The 24,698-nt window shown below is 44.5% G+C and overlaps 1 protein-coding gene across 11 annotated transcripts in view; it reads right to left on the reverse strand.

Moving 5' to 3' along the window:
• pou2f2b (POU class 2 homeobox 2b) overlaps nt 1-24,698 on the reverse strand; it is an 82,642-nt gene that overhangs the window by 42,360 nt on the left and 15,584 nt on the right. The window contains exons 1-2 of one of the 11 annotated variants that reach the window (XM_086311325.1): nt 4,353-4,540; nt 1,564-1,598 (exon numbers count right to left, since the gene is read on the reverse strand). The exons of 9 other annotated variants lie outside the window; for them this stretch is intronic. Coding sequence is in view for 1 of the 2 variants with exons in the window: in XM_086311321.1 (XP_086167447.1) it covers nt 13,293-13,392 (100 nt within the window). In the remaining variant the exon portion in view is untranslated. Of the gene's footprint in view, nt 1-1,563; nt 1,599-4,352; nt 4,541-13,292; nt 14,798-24,698 lie in introns of those variants that run through there. One more of the 11 variants, XM_086311321.1, reaches the window with a different exon arrangement.

A 24,698-nucleotide genomic window follows, 5' to 3' on the forward strand; every position in this document is an offset into this window, starting at 1 on the left:
GACTGTAAGGGTTTGCATTACATTACATTATTATGAAGGAGAACAATAAATATGCATTTTACAAGGCAGTATGTCTGTTTTAGAAGACAACTGAATTTACTTTGTGCTTCTCTCTTTTTCTGTCTCGCTGCCCCTGCTGGTCTTTAACCTTGGCCTCCGGTGCTTCTGCCTATCGCAATAAAGTCTCCCCTTCCACGTCTTTACCTCTCCCACCCTTACTCTTTTCTTCCTCCTCCTCCTCCTCTCTGTCTCTCTGTCCCCCCGGCACCACTGTTGTCCACTGTTCCACTCATTCATAGTAAACACTATTGATTTTCAGCAGGGAAAATAAAAAAAAAAAGGGACCATGAATTTTAATGCCCCTATCTGTCCCCTTCTCCATCTCTTCCTATTTCCCCTGCCTCTCCCTTTCCTTCACTCCCCCCCCCTCCTTCCTCCAACACCACCACTACCTCCACCCCATCTTTCCTGAGGGGAGGATAAAGAGATGGGGATCGTGTGTGTCTGTATGTGTGTGCCATATGTGTGAGTGTAAGGTGGTGGTACGGAGAGGGAGAAGGAGGGTGGGAGGAGGAGGGGGGGGGGGGGGGGGGGTTTTGCATTTCTCATTTCCCAGCTGTGCCTCTCTCACACAACTGCCCCTCCACCCAAACCCCCACCCTCTACACTCCCTATACCTCCCCTTCTCCCCATCCATCCTTCTCTCCTCCTCAGTCCTCTGTTGTTCCCCTCTTCTCTTGACATCGGCTTTGACTCTGGGGAGTGGAAGCAAATGAAGCTCTCTCTGTCCAACACACACACACAGAGCTAGTCGCACACAGATAGGGGTTGCCCCATTCGGCAAGCGTACTCACACACACACACTTAAAACACTTGCACACACACACCACAAGTGATATAATCAGGCGCTTGGTCAAGGCCTTGCACAGGCAAGACAAACATAAATACAAAACTCGGACAGTGAGCAATGGAAGAGTCGAGCATTTAATTTTTCTTCCATGTTTCTCTTCCTTTTTTCTTTCCACTGACTTCCTGCTTCATCCTGAGTCTCACTCTCGGTGCATTTATCTACCTTCAACCCCGCCACCCGCCACCTCGCAATCCCTCTCCTCTTTCCCCCATCATCTCTACCTCCCTCGCCCAGCCTCTCTCTTCTACTCTGTGTATTGATTTTGCTATAAGCAGTGTCCCGGTTGCGACAGGTTAGAGCAGACAGACAAAGGCAGACTTCATCAACCAGTGTTAAACACAGGAGCCACGTCCTCAATAATCACTCCATCACACAAAAGACGACGAGAGACAGAGAGAGAGGAGAAGAGGAGAGGAGAGGAGCGAGTATTGATGAATGGCGAGGAGTCGAAGAGAAAGGGGGAAAAACTGTGTTGGAGTATTTTCAAGGAAGCATTTTGTCCTTTCATTTGTAAGAAACACGGGGGAAATAGTTCACTGCCTGGATGCAATCGCACACACACACACACACACACACACACACACACACACACACACACACACACACACACACACACACACACACACACTCCTGTGTCTTAAAATCTGTGATACCTTTTATCTCTTCTCTGTGGCATGTGTCCTTTCATCTGAAAAAGCAGTCACACACAAGGTTATTTTGTTAAAACCAAATTTCTCTCACTAAAATATCGGCACAAGCATTAGCAGATTTTGAAAAATTTGGGGTCTTTTTAAGAGGGGGGAGGGTTAGTGCCTGAGTAGGAATCTCCTATAACAAGCTCATTATTATAGCAGTGAGTACATACATATATTATATATATATATATATATATAATATATATATATATTATATATATATATATATATATATATATATATATATATATATATATATATATATATATATATATATATATATATATTATATATATTATATATATATATTATATATATATTATATATATATATATATATAATATATATATATATTATATATTATATATATATTATATATATATATATATATATATATATATATATATATATATATATATATATATATATATATGGGCTTTTCTGGTCTTTAAAAAAACAGTCTGAATAGTGTGTGTCTGTATACGCCAACAGTTTTCATCTCCACTTAATCTCCTGGTCTTAATTCAGAGTGTACATTGAGCCGCCTAATAGGATGTGACTGGAGCGCCTGCTGCAGCACTAGCTAGCTAGCCGCTAATGAGATGGCCGCCACAGCCAGGGAATCAAAGCGCTTCATCAGCACTCCTAATTACTGTAAACCTTGTTAGCTGGCTGGAAAGCTAACATCTGCTCTCAGTAACAAATTATGTCCAAATATAACACGGACCTGGCCTGACGTGTCCAAGCGAAAATCAAAGAGCGTGCCGTTACCACACCCGGTGATTTTATTGCCCTATTCTGTATTGCGACTGTAATTAAAGCAATGGAGATACAAGAAAGATTCAAGTTCAAGCTCAACAGCATTTTCGTTGTTTGGTTAAGGAACTGCTTGTCTTGTGATTTTTTTCCCCTTTTTTAATAATCCATCGAGGTCTGAGGCTGCTAATGTTGCCCATCTATGAAGCAGCAGGTGTGTGGACAGCAGGTTTCCATGTAGCTCTGTCTGTTTGCCCACTCACCCCCTCTCTATCTCTGATCAAAGCGCGCCCTTTCAATCCCCTCCACCGCCACCTTCTGCTGTTCCTGTCTTCCTCCTACACCCCCCCATCATAATTTGACTGATGATTACACTTGTCACTCATGGCAGCATGTGGCCAATTAGGAAGTGGGGTGTTGAGGAGGGGAGGGACGTGCAGTTTGTGGTAAAAGGTGTGGGAAGGAGGGGGGCCAGTAAATTTGGGTTACCACTACAACTTGTCATCGCTTGTTCCACTCAGGTAGTCTTTTTGGTTCTTAGCTAAGAGAGAAACAAATATTCATTTCTGTTCAATTCTCTTTAAGAGAGTCAAGAAACACCCTCAAGCTGTGCTTTCTCTACCCCTTTCAGACGCTCCGTCCTTGTCTCGCACTCTCTTGGCCACTTCAGTATCTCTCCATGTTCCAGGGTAATCACAGACTCATTTAAAGTCACTTTTGTACACTACCTCTGACTGGTGGTTAAGAGTGTGACCGCAGACTAGGCTTTTATGGGCCTTAATGTGTCCTACAGACACTTTGGCAACCAGGCTGCTGTTGCCGAAGATGTGAGAACAGAGAGGGAGAGAGACAGAGAGGAGGGGAAGGGAGACAGACAGAGGGGGGTATAAAAAAGGAGAGAATAGGACATATGAAGCCAACAGCCATGGCGACTTAACCAGGCTGAAAAAAGGGGGAACGAAAGAGGATGAAAGAGGAGGGAGGGAGAGGGACGTGCACGACAAAATGGACAGAACATGGAAGCGTCAAAAGAAAGGGGAGCGAGAGGTCACTTAGTCACTCCTGCGCCCCCTGCTCTGCACCTCCTCCCTTGTCCCCTTTACAAGCAGACAAAGGGACAGAGGGGTGCAGCCCTTGTACAGATGAGGGAGGGGTTGCGCCCTCCCTCTGTCACTCCTACCTTCCTTTTTGCTTTCTAACATTTAACGACAGCCAGTTGATATTGTCGGTGGATGCAGGTAGAAATTAGTGACACACACTGGAGGTCGTTCAAAATGAAATTTCCTCATTTAGACAGGAAAATAATTCTCTTAAAGAACCTAAATCACAGAAATATTATTCATAAAGCGAGTTAAACTAGGGCTTCAAGGTGTGATTATTTTTTTAAATACACCTGTCCCTCCATTTGAATCAAAAACAGTTTGTAGATGTTAAAAGGTAGGTTTTTGATCAATTTTAATAGGCAGGCAGATAATAATGTGCTAAATGTGTTAATTGAATGGAGAATATTAATGTGTAGCGCAGTGCTATAAGTTATTAGCAAACATTTAAAGCATATTAATATAAATTCAACAGTTTTAAATATTCTCAGATCGAATTATATCAAATAAACTAGCTTAAACTAGCCTAATATTAAACTCAAACCACACTAGTTAGCGCAACCTAAACTCCACCTGATCTTAACTTTAACTGTTTGAAAATAAATACAACCAGAATTTACATGCTAAAGAATTAATACACACATTTTTTAATGATGATATTAGTTTGCAGTAACTATGGTCTTATTTACATCGCTCTAGTAATATAACCCAAACCATGCTAGCGTTCATGCTAGTTAGCTTTACTAAAATTTGAATTAGTTAACACTACAGTTGGCTAGCTTAACTAAAGTGTGCCTTTCCTTTTGATAAATAGCAATTAGTTGTTGGTCAAGCCCAATATTAATCAAAATTAGGTCTCTGTGTGGGTTTACGGTACATTTTTCTCCATACCTGTTGATTTCCCCTCCAAGCCTGCTAAAGCTCACAGAGAGAACAGGATGATGTGCAAGTAGGGTTGCCAACCGTCCCTTAAAAAACGGAATCGTCCCGTATTTAGAAACAAAAGTACACGTCCCGTATTGAGCTAATAAGGGACGCACTTTGTCCCGTAATACAGTGAGAATCAAAAGTAGTCTATAACTTTTAATGGAATTAACGCTTTGTTTGAAAACACAATTCCCAGCCCCTCTCCTGCTTTGTGACCAATGAGCTGACAGCACACTTATGACAATTCGAGTATGACAATTCAGATTACCGCTCATCTCATTGGTCGAGGAAAGGTCGCTTACGGAGAAAATACCGGAAGACAACAGATGACCACAACAAGAAGCATGGCCAACAGGGAAACAAACGCCGACACTGCGGTGCAAGTCTCGGACGACAGTACACCTAAAGCTGGGCAGACACTGTGCGATTTTTTCAGTCACGTTATTCAGCTCCTGCTCAAACTGCACGATTGACTCGCAGGGGTTAGAAGTTGGTAGGTCACGATGCAGGGTCTCACACTATACCACCCGATGCTCTGATGCGACCTGAGTGCTCACACTGTGCCTCCATAACATGAAGGTTATAACAGAAAATCTGTCGCTCGCTCTCCCTGTCTTTCACTCACACAGACACGCACACCACCATCAACTTTGCTAAATTGCTAATGAAAAACATTGATCAGGCAGCTGTGAATGAGCAGCAGTGTAAATCCAACTATTTTCACGGTTGTTGTGGTCGTGATCATTTTGTGAGGCCACATCGAAAAGGCTCGGATGAGCTTTCCAAAGTTCTACAAGTTGTGCCTCCATCGCTTGTGTCCAGATCATACGCCGCACAGCCGAGCTGCACCGTCTTTTTCACCGACGTTTACCTGTTTGCGCGTGAGCAGTGTGAGCGGCTCACGAGCGATTGATGATCGGGAGCTGCTCGAGGTGTTAATCGCTTCTCGTTACCCCACGTATACTACACGACGCACGATGAAGGCCAAAATCGGGCCGATCACCAAATCGGTCGCACGACTCATAAATCGTCTCAAAATGGGCCAAAAATCGCACAGTGTAAGCCCAGCATTAGAGCAGCAATGTTTGTTCGCCCAGAGAAAGAAAAAAAGGCTGCGAAAGATAAGATAAGATAAGATAAGATAAGATAAGATAAGATAAGATAAGATAACCTTTATTAGTCCCACACGTGGGAAATTTGTTTTGTCACAGCAGGAAGTGGACAGTGCAAAAGTTATGACGCAAAAATTAGAATACAATAAGAATAAATACAGGGAGGAATGGGAAAAGGAAACCACTGGGCTGGGAACATGCACGATAACACCTATAAAGCGCACTGCACTGTGTGCCGGCGCACTTTTTCCATAGGCATGCTTCTAGTGGTGGGCACATGAAGAACATGAGGGGCGTGAAAGCTCGGGGAACCCTTAACCATTTTTTTTGTCCACCAGGCCACGGCAGAAGCAGATATGGTATGTAAACACTGGTTTATTTTTTAAACCCTCTGGTTAAGGTTAATATGGGCATGTGCAGTGAATATCAGCGCTATGTGGCCAGAAGTGTGATAATATAATTTATTTTGTGTAATAAACAACTGCAAGGATAGATGATTACAAATAGATGACTAATACATAAAAGTAATACATAGATTAATAATGATGATGAGTTATGATGCGTAATCATGGGAACAAGCGGGTTTACAAACAGGAGCAGCTGATTAGCATTAGAAAAGCTGAAATAATACCTCAACTGAAGCCAATTGTACTAAATGCACTATATGTGCACTGTTACAAGAATATTTTTGTTGTATTGCTTTCTATTAATTTATATAATTTTAAGTTAAGCAGGGCAGAGTTCTTTTAAAGAAAGATTTACTTTTATTCTCAAAAGTTAAGCATGACAGGCTTCTGTTTAAGAAAGAGACCTGTTTTACTGTGTTAATGTTGTCATTTTGAGCTAAAAATAAATGGCTAAATGATCATTTGTTTCCCATATGGTCATATCACAAAGAATATGCATCTGCTTAAATCAAATTCAAGTCAAATGGTTAAAAAAATAATTTCACACACAAAAAAAAGAGCTACCACACTGGGAAGGGTGAAGACAACTGGGTTGCCCGGCCCTGGCCACGAGGTGTCCCTTATTTATTTTTCAGGGAGTTGGCAACCCTATGTGCAAGGTAGGTTATACCTTTGGTGTTTGACAGCCAATCACATGCTGAAGTATTTATTTTTGGTATAAGCTGGTCTATCAATCAGAGTGCGGTTGGTGTTTTGATGACGTTTTCTTCTGTGGTTCAGAATCACCTGCTAACCGGTTGTAGCGAAGATAGGTTTACATGATAAGGTCCTGACTGGAGAGCAGGAGAGATAGGGGAGAACGATATACTGTTTTTTTCTTTTCTCTTTGGCATATTTTAAATATATATATGTGCAGTGTATACATGTATTATAGGTAGCCATATTAATGGTGCATGTCAACAGGATACAAATTCATCTTTAAGCTTATATTTACTCATATTTTAGTTACCTACTTGTGTTTAGATGACCCCTTCCCTAACTGTGCAAGTGGTAGGTTCTCTGCAGGTTGAAACTGGCAATGGAGAAAAGAGAATGAGTAGTAGAAGAGAGAAGCAACCACTTCCTGTGAGGGTGCATTTAATGTGGTTTTATTTTATTTTACTTTCGTTCAGTTGGGTGTTCCAGAGAAACATCCCCCTTAAAACGTGTGTAGGGTTTCACCCTGACGAACTGCTATCAGTATGTGTAAGAAAGTATTTTCGTTTGTTGCTTTCCACAGAAAATAAAGTAACTGTCACAGATGACCAACACCCAGACGATGTTTAAGATCCCCCCCCCCCCGCCCGTATATCTAATGTAAAATTTAAAATCCTTAGTTACAATTGTTTGTAATTCTGGAGTATTTTCAGCAAACAATAAAAAAACATGACTGTGCAGTTCTAAAAGAGAGATGTTGCACAGGGGGCTAAAAGGGACAAGAGGTGTTGGGAGTACAACAGATTAATTTCAGAACAGAATCTCCTGCAGGGAAAAGGATGGAGAGCAGAATGGTGGGGAGGATAAAGAAAAGCAAAAATGCTCAGAAGTAATAAAGACAGAAAAGAGATTAAACATGCATTCAGCTCTCTTAAAGGGCTGAGGTGCTCTTGAAGAGTATGTGTATGCATGAGTGTGCGTGTGTGTGTGTGTGTGTGTGTGCATGCACACTCCAGAGGATGCTTTTGCAATGATGTGACATTGCTTATAGCAGATATGTTCGCAGCCTTATCCTGATCGGTAAGCACTCTCCATCCACCCTCAGTCTGAAGGACAGCAGTGGAACCCCAGAGGTTAATAGGAACCCTTCATTACCATAAATCTTATCAGCTAAATGAAATGGAGAGAAGGACCCCTGATTTAGTCGTCAGCTCTGCTGGGCTAAGGGGAGACACCCAATCAAACCTCTGGGTTTTATTGGTCTTTTTATTATCTAAATGTACTGGCACATGAGCAGGGTGGCAGAGGTGACAGCCGGCGGCAATGAACAACAAAAAAGACAGCGGCCAGTAAAAAACGCATTGTTGGTTTAGAAATGAGACCGATGTCATCTCAGCAAATAAAGTATCCAGACGGAACCCGCGCATCGCCACAAAGAAACAGCATACTCGTGTCCCAGCAAGCAGGGGAATGTAGAGAGATTTTACTCTGATGTCTGAATAAATCACTTTGAAAAATCTTGCCAGATCAGGTAATCAAGTGTATAGACAGCAGACGTTCAGAGGCGCGTTTTGACTGCCTAGTTTGATTGGCGGCTTGTGGCGATGACCACTCCGACGCTGATCACAGCCAGGCCACCACTGACTGAGCATCCACACATACTCAGAGGAGGATGTCCCCCATGTAGAGGTCAAGTATGGCTGAGTCCTCAGTATGTACATTGCCTGTGTGCTATTGGAGGAGTGATAAGGAGAGGCAACTAGAAAACACAGAAGGAAGTGTAAATCAATATCTAGGATGGAATCAGCTGGTTTGTATTTATTCCCGCTGATGTGTTGATTAGCTGCTTTCTCTCTCACGCGCACACACACACACACACACACACACACACACACACACACACACACACACACACACACACACACACACACACTCCATCTATCCTTCTCTGTGTGTGTTCTCTCTGTTATTAAGGCCTCCAGGTCTGATTAAGTGGCGTGCTCACCCAGCCCCTGGTTAGGACTAATGCTAGGCTGTATTTCAGCGGACACGGTGACCAATTGCACAAAATCATTTGACTGAGTGTGAGTCCGTGTCTCTGTGAACACATTGGAGAATAATGGATGGCCTCTAAGTGCTGTTCAGATGAATATGTTTGCATGATTTTTGTGGTGTGTCCTCCTGTGTGCTGGAGTATGCATATTTAAAAGCAATGTCTTTAAAGGTCATTGTTTGGTGAATGTGGGTGTGTGTGTATATATATGTGTGCATGATAATGGTTATCAATACACTAATGGTTGTTAAGAATGTACAGCGGATGTGTGTATGTCCCGGTCGCTCCTGTTCCCTGGGAGAAACTCAATACCACTCCCTGCTGCTAATGAGCTGAGGGACCTCATCAGCATTAATACTACATTAGTCTCAAGTAATATAAACACATCAGTGCGCGCGCGCGCGCGCACACACACACACACACACACACACACACACACACACACACACACACACACACACACACACACACACGCTTTGTATAAATACAACCTACTGGCGCATATGCACACCTGAGCAAATCCAATAAAAAGGTAAACAGTTAATAGGATTAAAAGGAATTATTAAACCCCACTGTAACATGAATAACACAGCAGCACCCTGCTAATAATCTTTATAGACTGGATTTGCTTGGATTAATCCAAAACCATGAAAAAGCCTTAATTCCCAGTGCTATATATTTTAAAGGTCACCCATAGCACACAGTTACAGAGTGTATGATTTTAAAAGTGTCCTACAATAACTCGTATGTTTGTCTCATTACGTAAATGCATCAGTTAAACAGAAGACGTCACTGCTGCTCCTCCTTTGGGCCTCGTCACATTGTCAGATTTTGTTGTGGTCGTCTATGTGAGCTTAATATACGTAAATAGATGAGCCCAACAGCCCATTAGCTCCTGGAGCATTTTGCCATCAGCCTGCAGCATTCAGAACCCTGTGGCTGGCTCATATACTGCAATCTAATTCTACTACCAGGGGGAGAGGAGAGCAGAGGAGAGAGAATTGTATTGTGACAGAGAGCAGAGAGTGGGAGGTAAAGGGAAAAGAAGAGGAGAGAGAGGGCTACAGAGAAGGAGAGAGGTAGCTTAATGCAATAAAGCATGTAGTATTGACATCTTTCTCGTGTCTATTGATTCCCCATTATGTTGCTAACAAACCCAGGTTGACATTTTGTCATTTGCAATCATGTTAACACTGCGACTTGCACGCTCCCCTCCACAAACCGATCTATATCTACACACACTAGTTTGCACGTGTGCTCATGCTCTTGCACACACACACTCGCTCTGTCACACACAGAGCAAATGGGTAAGCACATGCACGGTCTTACATCATGCAGTCGAGGACGTGCCAGCGCGACGTTGTACACATGTAGAAATGTCTTAAAAGTTGGCAGCGAGCGCAGACACAGAGCTGTGGACATGTTGATTAATGGATTAAGACTGAACATTTTATTGGAATACACTGAAGGAAATAATAACATCAGACCGGCCCTACAGTACACGGGCAGGAAATGTTATGAGGAAAACAAATATCAATAAGTGTATAGTTAAATGTTACTCAGTCTGAAATGCAGAGGCAGAACTAAAACAGCTCACGAGCTGCTAAAACCGGAGGAGCGTGTGTGATCGTACTGTAAGTGCACATGTGTGTGTTTGTGTGTGTGTGAAAGAGAGAGTTAGAGAGTATATGGTAGAAGATGGTGGCTAATGGTGTGTGACAGAAGGTGCATAGCTGAGATGAACTGAATCCAGGTGTGTGTGTGTGTGTGTGAGAGAGAGAAAGGCAGTCTCCAGTCTTCTTGATGTCCCATCATATCATATTATATCATATCATACCAAGCCCTGCACTGTGTGGGAAACCTGCGGTTTCTCCTCTATGTCCCATTAAACTTTCATATACCAGTTAATGCTGATGGCTTCACAAACCACTTTACTACACATACACACGTATACACACAAAGAGTTCACACAGCAGTGGCCATGACCTGTACCTCGACAGACACAATGCCATTAAAAATAGAACAAAACCTGGATCAGTTACAGCAGCTTGCTGTCCAGGTGCAAACAGCCTAACGTGCTTGTTTTATGGTAGTGTATATGATGGTCTGTCTGTTTCATGACAGTGAGTGTGTGTCTCTGTGTGTCTGTGTGTGCGTGTGTGAGCCCCCACAGGGGTTGTGCATGAGTGCTCGAGGCCTGTTGTAACATGAAAGAGAATCAAAACACAGGGGGCTAAAAAGGGTCAGGTGGGGCTGAGTCAAACACTCCCGCTGTGACCTTTGACCCCACAAAAGGCTCTAACGCAAAGGAGTCAAGGAGCTGCCACCAGTCAAAGAGACAAGTTAACTGAGAGCTTGAGTCAAGAGCCCTACAACTACCCAGAAAGCATTGTGTGCGTCTGTGTGTGTGTGTGTGTAACAGTATTAAAGGCTCTTTGTTGGCTAAGTGAAAGCACACTTCTGTGGGCGTGTCCACTCAATCCTAGCATCTTTAATATCCCAAAAAGTTGATTCTGTACATGTGGATGTGGCGTTTTCAGTGTGAGAGGCATTTCGTCACTCTCATCACTTGGATGAGTAAACAGAATCAACTTTTTGGGATTTCCTTACCTGGATGATTGAGCATGCATCAAGACATCTTTAATACTTTCAGATTAAATCATTCCTGTTGTTTGCTGATATACGGTGAAGAAGCAACTCCTGCTTTAGACCTCAGATGCTGAAGTGACCCAGCGCTCCCCTGGCAACAAACCCTCTGAGTTCAGAAAGGACAGCACCTCGCGCTATGTTATCAACCTGGAATAAAATCAGCAGAGGACTGTGAATCACGTTATCCTGCCATCTAAGGAATTCAGCAGCCTGTGTACACATCCCATCAGATTGCCTGCTTATTCAGATGCCGGCCCTGGCCTGGGACACTGCAACATAATGGCTCATCCTCGGTTTACTCTCACCTCTCGAGCTCAAACTGGGTTTTCCTCTCCCTCCTCGTTTTTCACTTTGTCATCTGTTCGTACTTTCACCCACTTCTCTCTCGCTCTCTTTCCACATTTTTTTTTTTATCTCGTTGTGACATTCGCCATTTTTCAACGTGCGGAGACCGAAAAAACTCCTCCTCCCCAGTCCCTCTCTCCTTTGCCACTTCCACCATCCAACCGCTCTCCCCTCTCTTCTCTATGTATCTCTCTAGAGATATGGCAGGTAACAGGTCCCTTTCATCCCTCTACGCTCTTTTTCTCTCCCCCTCTATCACCTATCCCTTCACTGTCACACACTGTGCACCGTTGACTGAGTATGTGGAGTAAAGGGTGAAGCCTGGCAAATCAAATGGGCTTGAACTGATCTGGAAATGAGGGGAGCGCAGGGGACTGGGCCTGTAAGAGCTCACCCACTGGCCAAGGTGCACATGAGACACATTTAACCCAGCTTTTCACACAAGTTTGTCTGTGTGTATGCAATAGTTAATGACTAATGTTTCACCTAATTTTCCTCCTTTTGCATCACTTCCCAAAACAATACAATCCTCGCAGGACTGCAGGGCAAGCAAAGATGTTAAGCCAGTAAAGAGCTAAGTAGCTGTTGCATGTCTTAGAAACAGTGGATGCTAGACTGAGCAAGAGGTTTCTCACAGCAACACACTGAAGCCGGACTGGCTGCTCCCACCATGCATCCTTTTCTTCCACTTCAGCGCAGATGAAAGCAGACGGCGTCCCCCCCCACCCCCACCCCCTTTCCCTGACTCCACACTCCCTCTGCTAGTCTGCTCTCAACCGTGGAGCAGCCCAAGCAATGGGACAGAGAGATGCAATCACTCCAAGTCCATTTCTAGTGGTGTTTACAAAGATGCGATCATTGCCAGCTAAGCTGGATGGAAGTCTGAGCAAAATCTGAGTCAGGAGAATCAGTAAGGTTCTTCGAGCTCAAAGTCGACCCACTAACAAGTTATTTAGTCTATATGAATAAACCACAAACACTAAACAGTTGGCTTTGGAATAAAAACGAGTGGAAAACAGCGTTTCCATTGCCTCCTCTCGTATGTTGTTACTCCTCCGTGCACCTACTCTCTCCTTCTATCTCCCCCTCTCTCTGCTTCCACCGGCCCAGGAATCGATCTCCGCAGGATCGATAAGTTGGCATGAATATTCCCTGCCTGCCGAGAGTCTAGTTGGGGAGAGTCGGAGGCTGAGGCTCAGGCGCAGGCAGTGGAGAAGAGGGGAAGGACGGTGACGGAGACGGGGAGAGAAAAAATAGCCTACTCGGAAATAGGAACACACGGGCGTCGTGGAAATTAAGCAACACACGGGTGGAGCAGTGGCGCATCGTTTCACAGAACGGAAAGCGAAAAGAAACTGGACATTTTACGCAATTCATTTTCAATCAGTCTGGACAAAGCAAAGCGCCCGGGACAGCTTCTCTGATTTTTAACAGCCGCCCCGCAAGTGCGGAGGACTGTGTTCAAGCCCTCAGAAGGAGCTCGAGGTGTGTGTGTGTGTGTGTGCGTGTGCAAGTGGGTGTGTGCGCCGCCAGCTCTGCCCGCTGCAAGTGCATCGGCACCGAGCGAGGCAGGCGGGGCGGGTCTCCGCGGCTTGGCCGACATGGAGGAGGTGTAGCAGGGAGAAGAGAAAAAATGTCTTACCGGAGTTGGAGCGGAGAGCCAGAGGGGATTTGAGACGCCAGGCGTTGAGGTCAGGGGTAGCTCTCTGAAACACGAACGGCACCGGCAAAGGAACAAACATGATCTTCCTCCGGCTTCTTGTTTTGATGCAAATAATCTGTCAGATGTACTGTAACAAGCTCTGTCGTCCTCTGAAGCTCCTGCACTTTCGTCCGTTTCTCTGGCAGACAGCTTTTGGACAATATTTGGTATGGAGAGCTCAGAACATTCGCCGTTAGGTGTGTACACATGTAGCCCCAGCTGCGCACTTTATTTACATCTGTAGACTGGTGCTCGGCTTTTGTTTTGGTGTAAATGTGCATAGAACATAGTATTTATATTTAGATATTTATATATATTTATGTAGGATGGTCCCTTGAGTGAAGCAGTTATCTTACAGTCCAGACCAACACACAGACGGACAGAACGGAGATCAGAGCTCACTTCTACAGGCTACAGGAAAAGTTGTGTTACAATTGCAGGCCTATTGTAAGTAAGCTTTGATAATAATAATAAAAACACACAAGTCTGCGTGTCACCTGTCTGTCGTCGATGCACCTGCGTCTCTCTGTTACCTTTGCTCCGCTATATCGTTTTCCTTGAGTAAACATAGAGGCCCGGGAGCTTATTTTATCCCCTCACACTCCTCTCTCGCTCCTCACCAGTTAACGTTTCCTGTAGGTGTGAGGAGGCATGAGAACAGTCGCTAGCCTATTCCTGTAGCATCACCGGCCGGGCTTGGCTTTGGTATTCGCTTTGCAGTTTAAAACAGCACAACAAGGACGCATAACAACGCGCTCGACAGTGAAAAAACAAGGCCAGCAGAGTTAGAAAGTCTTATTTGGATTTCTGCACTATTTGGTTTGGTCTATACTGTATTTGGTCTCTAGCTGCACGCGCTCCTTCTCTTCTTCCCTTTGCATGAAGGCTACATGTAAGACATTCATCCGCGTGGGCAAAAAGCGGCGGCTCGCGCGTTTTTTTCTTCTTCTTTAAATTAAAACAGCTTCATTAAAGGCTTCCAAATAAACAAGTGGGACAAAAAAAGGCTGAACGGACACAAACACACACGCGCACACACACGTATACACACAAACACAACGCGCGCGCGCGCTTGGCCCTGACGCTCCTCCTCCCTCGCTCTCTGTCACAAGGCAGTAATTAAAACGCAATCAATCGATAGATAAACAAATAAATAAATACAGCGGGTAAATAAATAACAAAAAAAATCAGACTAAAAACCGAAAAAAAAACCCAAACGGAAATAAGAAAGCGTATCTACTGAAATCCGAATTATGGTGTCGCGTTTTATCGGAACACTTGCCTATCTCCGTCCATCCGTCTGTGTGTCTGTTTTTGTCTGTCTGTTTGTCCCCGATATTATTTGGGAACCCCAACAGCTCATTCGACCCGGCTCCCTCCAGGATTGTAGCGATCTGCCACTAGGCTGGCCGCAACATTGAGGCGAGAGAGGACCCGCTACTACTCACACATCACCACCACCCCACCCCCGCACCTCCCTCCATCCCTCAATCCCTCCCTCCTGCCTCCCACCCACCACCGCCACCCCCACCAACCACCCCATCTCCCTCGTTTTCACTACCGCTGCAAAAGGTATCCTGTATTGATTTCTGGATTTTTTCCCCCCTCTTAATAATACCGGCTATAATGATGCCAATGGTGATCAGTGCATTACTGCTGGCCTCCTTGGGTAGGGATGAAGAGAATCCATGGATGCCTATAGGTGCTTAGTGCTAATACCTGCCAGGATACCCAGCATGCACGCAATTAAGTCATCTCATCACTGCTGCGTTTAATAAGCCCTCCCGAGCGGAGTAGGGTCTATCATTATTCAGATAGACAGAAAGACAAGAGCGACCACTGCTGTTCCAGGCATGAGAAAATATCAAGCAGACTGAAAACACAGTGCAGGCTATAAACTCAGTGAGATAGGAGCAGCATGTGCATGCATAAGTGCTTGCATTTGAGTTTGCAGGCAGGATACAAATGACAACAACAAGAGCAACAATAAAAATAAAGAACAAGAGAGCCCAGGTGTCAGGGGACGAGCTCCTCCATTACAAAGGTGATCACCAGAAGCCCTTCTTCCACGCATGCCGGCCTCCCTTCTGCCCTCTCCCACTCCCGGGCTCCCGACATGTTACATGCTGTCAATTACAGGCCAACATCAGTCAACACCGCACGCTTACACGCCAGATTATTGTCGATATGGATTTTTAAATAGAAAAATCTATACGTTAAACATTGCAGTCAATACGGGCAAATCGATAGGAATGAGCGAGCTCTTGCTCCTGTTGGGCCTGAGAGCCTCATCCCGCAGGACTGTTTATGCCTGCTCACTTAATGCTGTGGGCGATTAGGCCCGTTTTAATGGAAACTGCACGTGCAATAAATTACTTTCCCATCATCACCAGACTTGTCATTTACTCAGTCATCAGCAGACAGCCATATTGCCAAGAAATGTGAGCCGCACACTAAAACTGGCATATTCCTAATTATGAAAAATGTGTCATCCTCTGTAGTAGACAACCTGGTTTTATTGTCCTTCTCCCTCTGCTTCACATATGACAGATGACATCCGCAGATCCACTGAGGGAGAGGAGGAGAGGGAAGAGAGAGAAGAACGGGAGACACGGGGAGTAAGGAAAGGAGGAAGGGGAGAAGTAGAAAAGTGGAAAACTGAGAAAGAGGAGTAAGGTGGCAGGGTAATAAGAGGGAAGGAGGAGATGGGAGGTGAGGCAGCAAGAAGAGAGAGGAGGAAAGAAGGAGGGAAGGGCGAAGTGACTAGTTGTCCTTCAAAGACCCCCTTCTCTCCACAAAGGGAGCCATGCGCGCCCCCTTTCCCTCCTCCCCGCACTCCTTCCAGACAAAAGCAATTATTTCTTGTAGAATGTAGTGTGGTTGTGCGCGTCTGTGGAAGAGAGGGATGGAGGGAGGGTGTGTGAGATTGAAGGAGGGGAAAATAAGATGGTGTTGGAGGGGTGAGGTGGATGAGGGGGTGAGGAGGGAGGAGGAGGGGTGCTAACACATACAGCATCCATCCATTTGTCCTCCATGCGCTCTTCTTACCAAACTCTTCTTTTTCTTCCTCCTGACGCGGCCACAAAGACACAGAAAACTATCAATGAGGCAGTCACACATAAAAACACACCACCGTCAAAACACCTGCGTGGATTTCAGGTATTCAGATGAGCCGATCTCCTTATTCTGCAGCAGACGCTGAAACTTTAAAGGAAAGAAACAAACTCTCATGTCCTCTCACTGACCGTCTTTCACACAAATTCAGGCATGTGCAGAATTTCGATTTTTCCCTCTATTAAAGTTATTTTCCCTCATCATGTCTGCACAGGTGCAAACTGTTTGACAGGTAAAATAAGCACAGAATACAGAGGCTTCGCTACCTGGCCATGTGTCTGGGACTGACCACCTGAATTCTGCAAACCGCCCCCTCCGTGTGTTTCTTGCTTGGTGCCTATAGGGCCCCCGCAGCGAGGTGGGCTCTACAGTTTCAGTCCCCAAGGGATGTGGTGAGACCCACAACCCCAAAGAGAGAGAAACAGATAGGGAGAGCGAGCTCCCCTGAGGGGCTGCTCCAGCCAATAACCCCTGCTGGACCGCTTTCATTGAAGGCCCATGGTCCTGATTGTCCACCTCCCTCCCTATCAAGCCTCCCAATCCATACAGAGATATATAGCTGGTTCCATTGTTTTCTGGGCTGTATCTTTGCCCTGCTGTATTGAAAAATGCTCTTCCAAAATTGTCTCTCTCGCTCTCTCTTGCTTTGCTTCTATTTTTTTCAGGGACAAATAACAAATACTGTAATGGATGTAATACTGGAAAGCAGGAACTAAAAATAAAGTTTAGAGATTGAGATTTAACTGCCGAATGATTCTTTTTAATAACCAAAAAAAGTATAAATGTGTATCTTTTGTAATTTGTGTGCTTCACATCTTCCAGAAAGTTTTTCTTCCCTTTAAATTACAAAATAAATGAGACTTCTGCTTGCAGTGTCCTGCACTGGATTTGCAGGTTTTTCTGCATTACATAATGTCTGCGCTGTACTTTTAGAATTTATTACATTTGCTAAAAATCATATACATATATGAACTCGTTATGATGCCACAATATTGATATATGTCGTCAAATAAATTTATAAGCTACTGCTAATGGAGAAAACACACTGTTAATAGGTAAACACACTTCTCCGTTCATCACAGCTACTCCCCACAATTATTTAATGAGTGAAATATTTAAAAACAACTCCTGAATCACTCTTTTCAAAACTTATTACATATTATTGGATTCAGTTAGACAACATCTCCAATAAAAAGATAAAATATCAAACTAAGAGATCAAATGAAGAAAATAAAAAATATACTATTTGAAGTTCTTTTTGCTTTCAGCGTTTTTTCTTTAACACAAATCAGTTTGTTTGCAGCTGATACTCTGGCTTATGTAGTTTTCCCCACCTACAGTAGTCACAAGCAGATTTATTCATAGAAAGCAATTTGTTCAATTTCTCTCCACAAAATGTTTTCTGTGTCATGTGCTGTAGGTCAGGATGTGGCATGAAAAATGTGTCCAATCAGAAAAAGCCAAAGTATCCTTAGGCTACACATTAGTCACAACACGGACCATTCATTAGTCATATTGTTTATTGCACTCTTGGTAATTGCCTGTTCTTCATTTTGAATGATTGATTTGACTGGCTAGAAACAGAGTTTGAATATTGAACATGATTTTTTTTAGTTTTTATTATAAATGATGAAGCAGAAGAAAAGTTCTAACCACAAAAAAAACTCCAAACCCTTTTCCTCGGTGAAACGATTCGTACTGATCAGGCGGGATGTGTGTGTGTTTGTCCTCACGCGCCGCTCCGCGTGTGTGACCCCGGCTCATCTGAGGGTGTTTGCGGCCATGTCACGGTCGTAGTTAAATGGTGATGTCATGTTGACAAACGAGCTGGTCGAATTAAATTCTCACTCATCAATAACTGCGTCGGTTGGGAATCAATAGGAGGCCAACGGTGGCGTTACTGGCTCTGTCAGCGGCCTAACAAGGCCCTATTAGAATGGACAACGCTCTCTCTCTCTCTCACTGTCGCCTTGTCCCGGCTCATCCGGGCAGCGCGAGGCGTCAACACACTCCTCTCATATCCTCTCCGTGCACACACACATCAATAACAGATGGCAAAATGTAATATTCACATAATGCCATGCTCTGACATGATGTATAGATTTGTCAAGATAATATGGATATGATGCATGGGCTTTTATGAGGTTTGTTTTCTTGGTGTCTTTGTCAGTGCGTGTGTTGGCGAGTGGGTGGGCAGGTACTGTTTGTGGATCTTGGTAAGTGCCAGTGTGTGGGAAGGCAAGATGTGGTGCAGGCTTTGGATCCTAACTGTAGAGTTCACATCCAACCAAGATTCAATCAATCCAAGAAGATACACACATACAGGTGTGGAAGAAGAAGAAGTAGTGAGCTGTGTGTGTGCACAAGTCAAAGTCACACACACGAAAAAAATTCCCAAATGAGAATGGTAAAACTTCACACGCACGCTCACGTACACAGATACACGTATGTTGAAGCAGAAAATACACACAGCCTCACACAAACGATGACTGTACACCACAATCTCCAGCCCTCCGCCTTCCGTTCTCGCTTTCCTCGAGCGAACAAGCAGCTGATCCAGCTAAAGCCCGTGTTCTTTCTGTATTCCTTGTCTTTTTTATTAGTTTTTATTAACTTTGCCTCCCTCTCTCTGTCAGCACTCTCAATAATCAATGCTGATATATTGCCAATATCCAGCTCGGTCCCTCATGCCATCTTTCACAGAGGCTCAGTTATTGGTGGAGATTGGCCCAATAATAATGATATTTATAATAGATATTTATTATCTGGGTTTGTGGCAGGGCTGTGGAAGCCCCCTGCTGAAAACTTACATGCACACAGGCACATAAACGTATACACACACACACACACGCGTGCGCGCACACACACACACAGCCTCGCTGGGGCTCTTTAATTTACACTGGTAATATCAGCCGATTATGCCCCACACAGATAGTGTAGGGTTATCGGCAGAGTTAACACACAGTGGCTGCAATGTATTCACTCCACATTATAGAGTCCACTGCACCTGCATGTGTGTATGAGCGTGTGTGGAGAGCTGAAGGTCCATCTTTGGCAGCCTACCGGCACTGAGCGGTGTTTAGAAGCCAAGGGAGGGTTGATGGGATGGGTCAAGATTCAAGCAGTGCTTGGTCAGGGGAGGGGATACAGGAGAGAGGGGACTGGACAATCTGGCCTCTCGCCCTCTCCACCCCTCCTTCTTCTCCACACACAGACACACACACACACAATCCAACCCCCCAGGCCTCATCTACACCCCCTCCATCTCCCTGCATCCCTCCAGTAGCCAGGGCCCCAGACGGTAATCCACCCCAGTGCTCCTCATCCTTTCATGTATTGATTTCCTCTCCTGCGCCACGGTTACATGTCGCACCCACGTCATTGGGTCTCGGCTGCTTCTGCTCCCACCCCCTCCCCTATCTGCCTCACCCATTACCCCACCCTTACACTTACCCTCTCCACCCCCCACCATCTTCAACAACAACTAAAGGGCTGGGTTGCGGGATGGGGAGGTTAGAGAAGGGAGGAAAAAAGAAAAAAAAAAAGGAGGGAGAGTGGACTAAAGGGAGGAAAAAGAGGGCAGATAAAGCACTGCAGTATTTCAGTAAAGCAACCAGCATTTTACAGGGATAGAAACAAACAGGAGAGGATGGAGAGAGAAATAACAGGAAAAAAAATCTGCCCCTGGGGGCTGCAGAGGATATTGTGGAAATTATCAGAGTGCGACACACGCTCGAAGTCCACAGTGAGAGATTTATTTCGAATTTGTCTTTGACAGTGAAATTCATCACTGAGTAGGCCTGTATCTGCTCTAATTTTATAGACGCATTTGGATGAACACGAGGAGCCAGAGTCCCAATTTGTGAGAGATAAATCTGAAATTCATTAGCGGAGCTGCGACGACCGCTTGATCAATCAGTTAGTCAGTGGGCAGAAAATTAATTGGCACCAATTTAGATAATCGATTAATAATTTTATCAGTCTCCGAGAAAAAAAATGAAACAATCCCATCCTCAGTTTTATTTCCTTATGAGCTGAGTAGCTTTGAGTTTGAGACTTTCTGCCACGTTTCACTGTTTACCAAGAAGAAATATTTAAAGTCCTATCAATTCAAAAACTCCATCAGGTATAAAGTTGGAGCTGTTGTCTTTTTCCACAAACCTCTGGTATGAGTTTGCATTTTTCAGGCCCCGTGTGATTAGTGTGTGCAGAAAAGTCGTGTGTGTATGTGCGTGTGTGTCATCCCCCAGTGAACGGATGAAGTATGTATGAGACTGCAGGCTGGGAGTACGACGGGTCAAGGTTATGTTTTGAGTGTGTGTTGGACGAAGTGGTGTCGGTCCGTCTGGCTGATTGTGTGAGAGGTGTGTGTGCAAGGACAGCGTCAGCGCTTGTGTGTGCGTGTGTGAGTGCAACACCTTATGCGAGAATCTGCCCTGATCATATATGTGTATGTGTGCTGAGAGGGACACATTGTGTGTGTTTGATGTGGTTTTGTGTGCTGAGTCTGCAGGTTCCTACTTCTCATCTAAAAGAGAAGTCAGTAGCGGTGACCATCAGGCGCTTTGAGTCTTATTGTCCACGGGCGCCTCCGCGTGTGTTTATACATGCGTAATCTAAAACAAGGAAAGCCACATATTAATGTATCCGAATATTTTTAAAATAGCCTCTGTGTGTGTGTGTGTGTGTGTGTGTGTGTGTGTGTGTGTGTGTGTGTGTGAGAGAGAGAGAGAGAGAGAGAGAGAGAGAGAGAGAGAGAGAGAGAGAGAGAGAGAGAGAGAGAGAGACCATGTGTGCTGTCAGGCCATCCCTATCCCTATCATCAGGGCAAACATAGGCCCCATAACTACAAAGCAAACAGCGGTTCAGCCCAGGGTATGCATTTTAAACACTTTATCTCCCATTGTTTAGCCAGCACTCACTCCTCTCAACCCTGAAATCTGTTATTTTACATTTTCTGCAGATGCAAACTGCAGACAGAAAATGTAAACACAGAATGGTTAATCAAAACTGTCACTGCCGCCTTTACCATCATAACAACGCAGCTATTAAAGCGCACTCTTTAAAACATCCTGCGTTTAATGCCACTGCGGAGCGGCATTACATCATCTTGACAACAGTCGTGATATTGAAGTTTTTCTCCCACTGTTGCTGACAATAGTTTGCTTGCCTTTTGAAAGCACTTATCTTAAGTGGATCAACGCAGAGTAAATTGTAATTGCAACGCAGTAATGCTACATATGGTCCATATATTGTGTGCTGTGCAAGGCACTCAACTGCACGCTGAGACAGAAAAGCAGCAAATGACTTTAGAAAAGGTTAGCACAATTTGGTCAAGTACAGAGGCTATAAAAAGAAAATGCTATCAACTGAATGTCTGAATTTGAGCTTCAACACTTAAGCCAAGAAAAGGTCAAACACACACACGCGCGCGCAGACACACACAAATATACAAACACATACATGTTATCGAGCATGCGCCGGAAGAATTCATCGTTTACTTCACATCGAGCCCTCGCACACGCACACACATTCAAGCGTGCGTGTGAGCGCAGACACACGCACGCACACAGAGACTCGGATACAGCCAATTAGGTCCACCACCTTCAGAGAAACACCAGTGGGCATGTAAGATTCGGAGTCCAGCGGGCCTCTAAAACCTAACACAGTCATAAGCCAGAAATAACACACACACGTCTCCAGTAGGCTCTGCAGACCGTGTGAAATAGCAAGGCAAAGACAAAACACTCCATTCCATCTCTGACATTTCCAATATCTGTCTATCCCTCATAAACCTTTGTTCACCCATAAAGTGACTCATTCTTCACAGATGAACATGTTCCATCCAGGCGGCTACCAGGCTGGCAGTCGTTACTGCCAGTCGTTCCTGACGCTTGTTATAATTACAGAATTATTGATTCCCTTTACATTTCATAGATTTTTGGCAGGAGGTGCTAAAGATAAATTGATTTAAAATCCCCATTACGCTGTGTAGAAATGCTTTAATGCTTTAAAAATAGTTTGATTGCAGAGCTATCCGTGTTTTCTTGCGCCTTTTGTTTCTACACTGCATGTATACACCCGTATTGTGTGTGTACGTGTGTGTTTTATTTAACTCGACTTCCCCTTAAAGCTCATAACTCTGGTTTCGCCTCCTCACCTCCTGCTCTTTGTCTCTCACTCTGTTAATTCACTACGCTGTCACCGGTCAGTGTATTTACCTAACACCAGTCTCTCCCCCTTTCCCTCTTCCCTCTCTCCTCTACCTTCCTTCTTGTCTCAATCCTTTCCTCCATCTCTGCCCCTGCGAACGGTGAGACTGTGTGAGTAAGCGTGCAGGAGATTTAGAGCGGGGATCAATAAGAAATTTAAAAATCAATGCACTTAGCGCCAGGAAATCAATGGGCCTAATCGGGATGCCAATCGGCCCAGTCAAAACAATTAAGAGGGAAGAAAAATGTTTAACAACCTCCTCTTGCTTACATAGACACAGGGGGGAGCAAGGGAGAGAGTGACAGAGGCCTAAAGAGGAATATCAGGGAGACACAGAGGGATGAGATGAAGTGATATATGGGAAGGAAAGGCTCAGGAGAGAGCGCTCAAAGCTTAGACTCAAGGAAAGAGGGATTGGAGGGAGAGGCGGAGAAAGACGGGGAGTGAGCGACACAAATGGTGATAAAGAACCAGTTGGGAGTCATGAAGGACAACAGAGGAGAAAAGGGAAAGTTGACGGATGTGGATGGCGGGGCAGAATTGGATTTTTTTTCTTTTAATCCACTCTTTTTTTGTTTAAATATTCCATAGAAAAGAGAGCTGAGGTTTACAAATAAGGTCACAGTTTGTGATCAGAAACACAAAAAGTAATACCCTCCCTCTGGAAGTGGTACTATTTGCTTCATCAAAGGCTCCAAAACCGAGCCGCTCCCTGTGATCAGACACAGAACAGCGCAGCACTCATCCTCACCAAGACAGCCAATCAAGCAACAGCTGGAGTCACGAACAGCCAACACTTCCAAATCAAGTGACATCAAAAGAGAGGACATTGCGCTCCCGGTCGAAGCGTCCAATCGCACTGAATGTTTGTCAGCGCGGGCGCCCAATGAGGGAGCTGCTGCTGAGTGCGGGAAACAGCAGAACAGCTTGGCGGTTTGTGGTAGGGGGGCTAATTTGGGGTCAATCAATAGATCTCCCCTCTCTCTATCTTCTGCCTACTCACCACGCTAAAATCAATGGGAAAGCCAACAGTTCCCCGCCCCAGTGTGGATTAGTGAACACACACAACTAATCAGCGAGTCACTGAAACTGACATCTCAGCTATTAACCTATTGATACAGGAGACACATGTTGAACGCGTACACACACACATACCACCACATATTCCAGCAGAAACATCTGTGCTGCTGTAATGATGAAGGATATGCCTCATGATGCTCACACCCAAAGAGCTTTTGAAAGTTTCTACAGAGGCGAAAATGTTTTATATGATATAAAACACAAATTAAAACATCAATATTCATAAAACTTCATGGCTTTTCTTTGCGTTTTTCAACATACGCCTGCCCCAGAGGCTCAGCAGCAGCAGCAGCAAGCAGAGGCGCTAACTATCGCTGAGCACCAACATCCTCAGATCCAGCCGCAACCAAGAGACATTTAAATGTTTTCAGGGCTCTCAGTCCACTAGTCCAACATCCCCTCGCATCAAATCACGCGCCTCTGTGGGATCCCTGGCTTTGAGGGTCAAAGTGGGAGCTCGAGAAGACTCTGTGCGGATGCCAGCTTCACTCTAATTCAGGTGTCAGCCAGCACCGGCCTCTATTAAGGACAGAGGAGCAGTGCGTGTTAGCGAGGGGAAGTGTGCATTTTTTGCCTGTAATGTGGGGGCACTCTGCCAGTTTGGACTGGTGCATACATTTGACGTATAAAAAAACTTTTTTTTAAATAATTGGTTGTCAAAATGCAAGCGCATCTGAAAATTGAGAATTTGATAGGTGATTAGAGAAACATTTCACGCCAAAGCCGATAAGCAATTTAAAACACACCTGTCGGGCATCCCATTAAAGACAATAAATTGTGCAACTTTAAAGAAAGCATCACTGAGGTTTTTTTTTTATTTGTGTGTGTGTGCGTGTGTGTTGAAACACCTCGCTGAGTCTCCTCAGGAAGATAAAATAATATGTACCTGGCTCTTAAGAGGAGCACTACACAAGGATGATTTTTCAAAAATAACAGCCT

This window comes from Aulonocara sp. 'chitande type north' Nkhata Bay, linkage group LG11, assembly GCF_057382095.1.
Source record: "Aulonocara sp. 'chitande type north' Nkhata Bay isolate Kocher_YH1m ecotype deep benthic linkage group LG11, A_spYH_male_GT1.1, whole genome shotgun sequence".
Classification (NCBI taxonomy): Eukaryota; Metazoa; Chordata; class Actinopteri; order Cichliformes; family Cichlidae; genus Aulonocara; species Aulonocara sp. 'chitande type north' Nkhata Bay.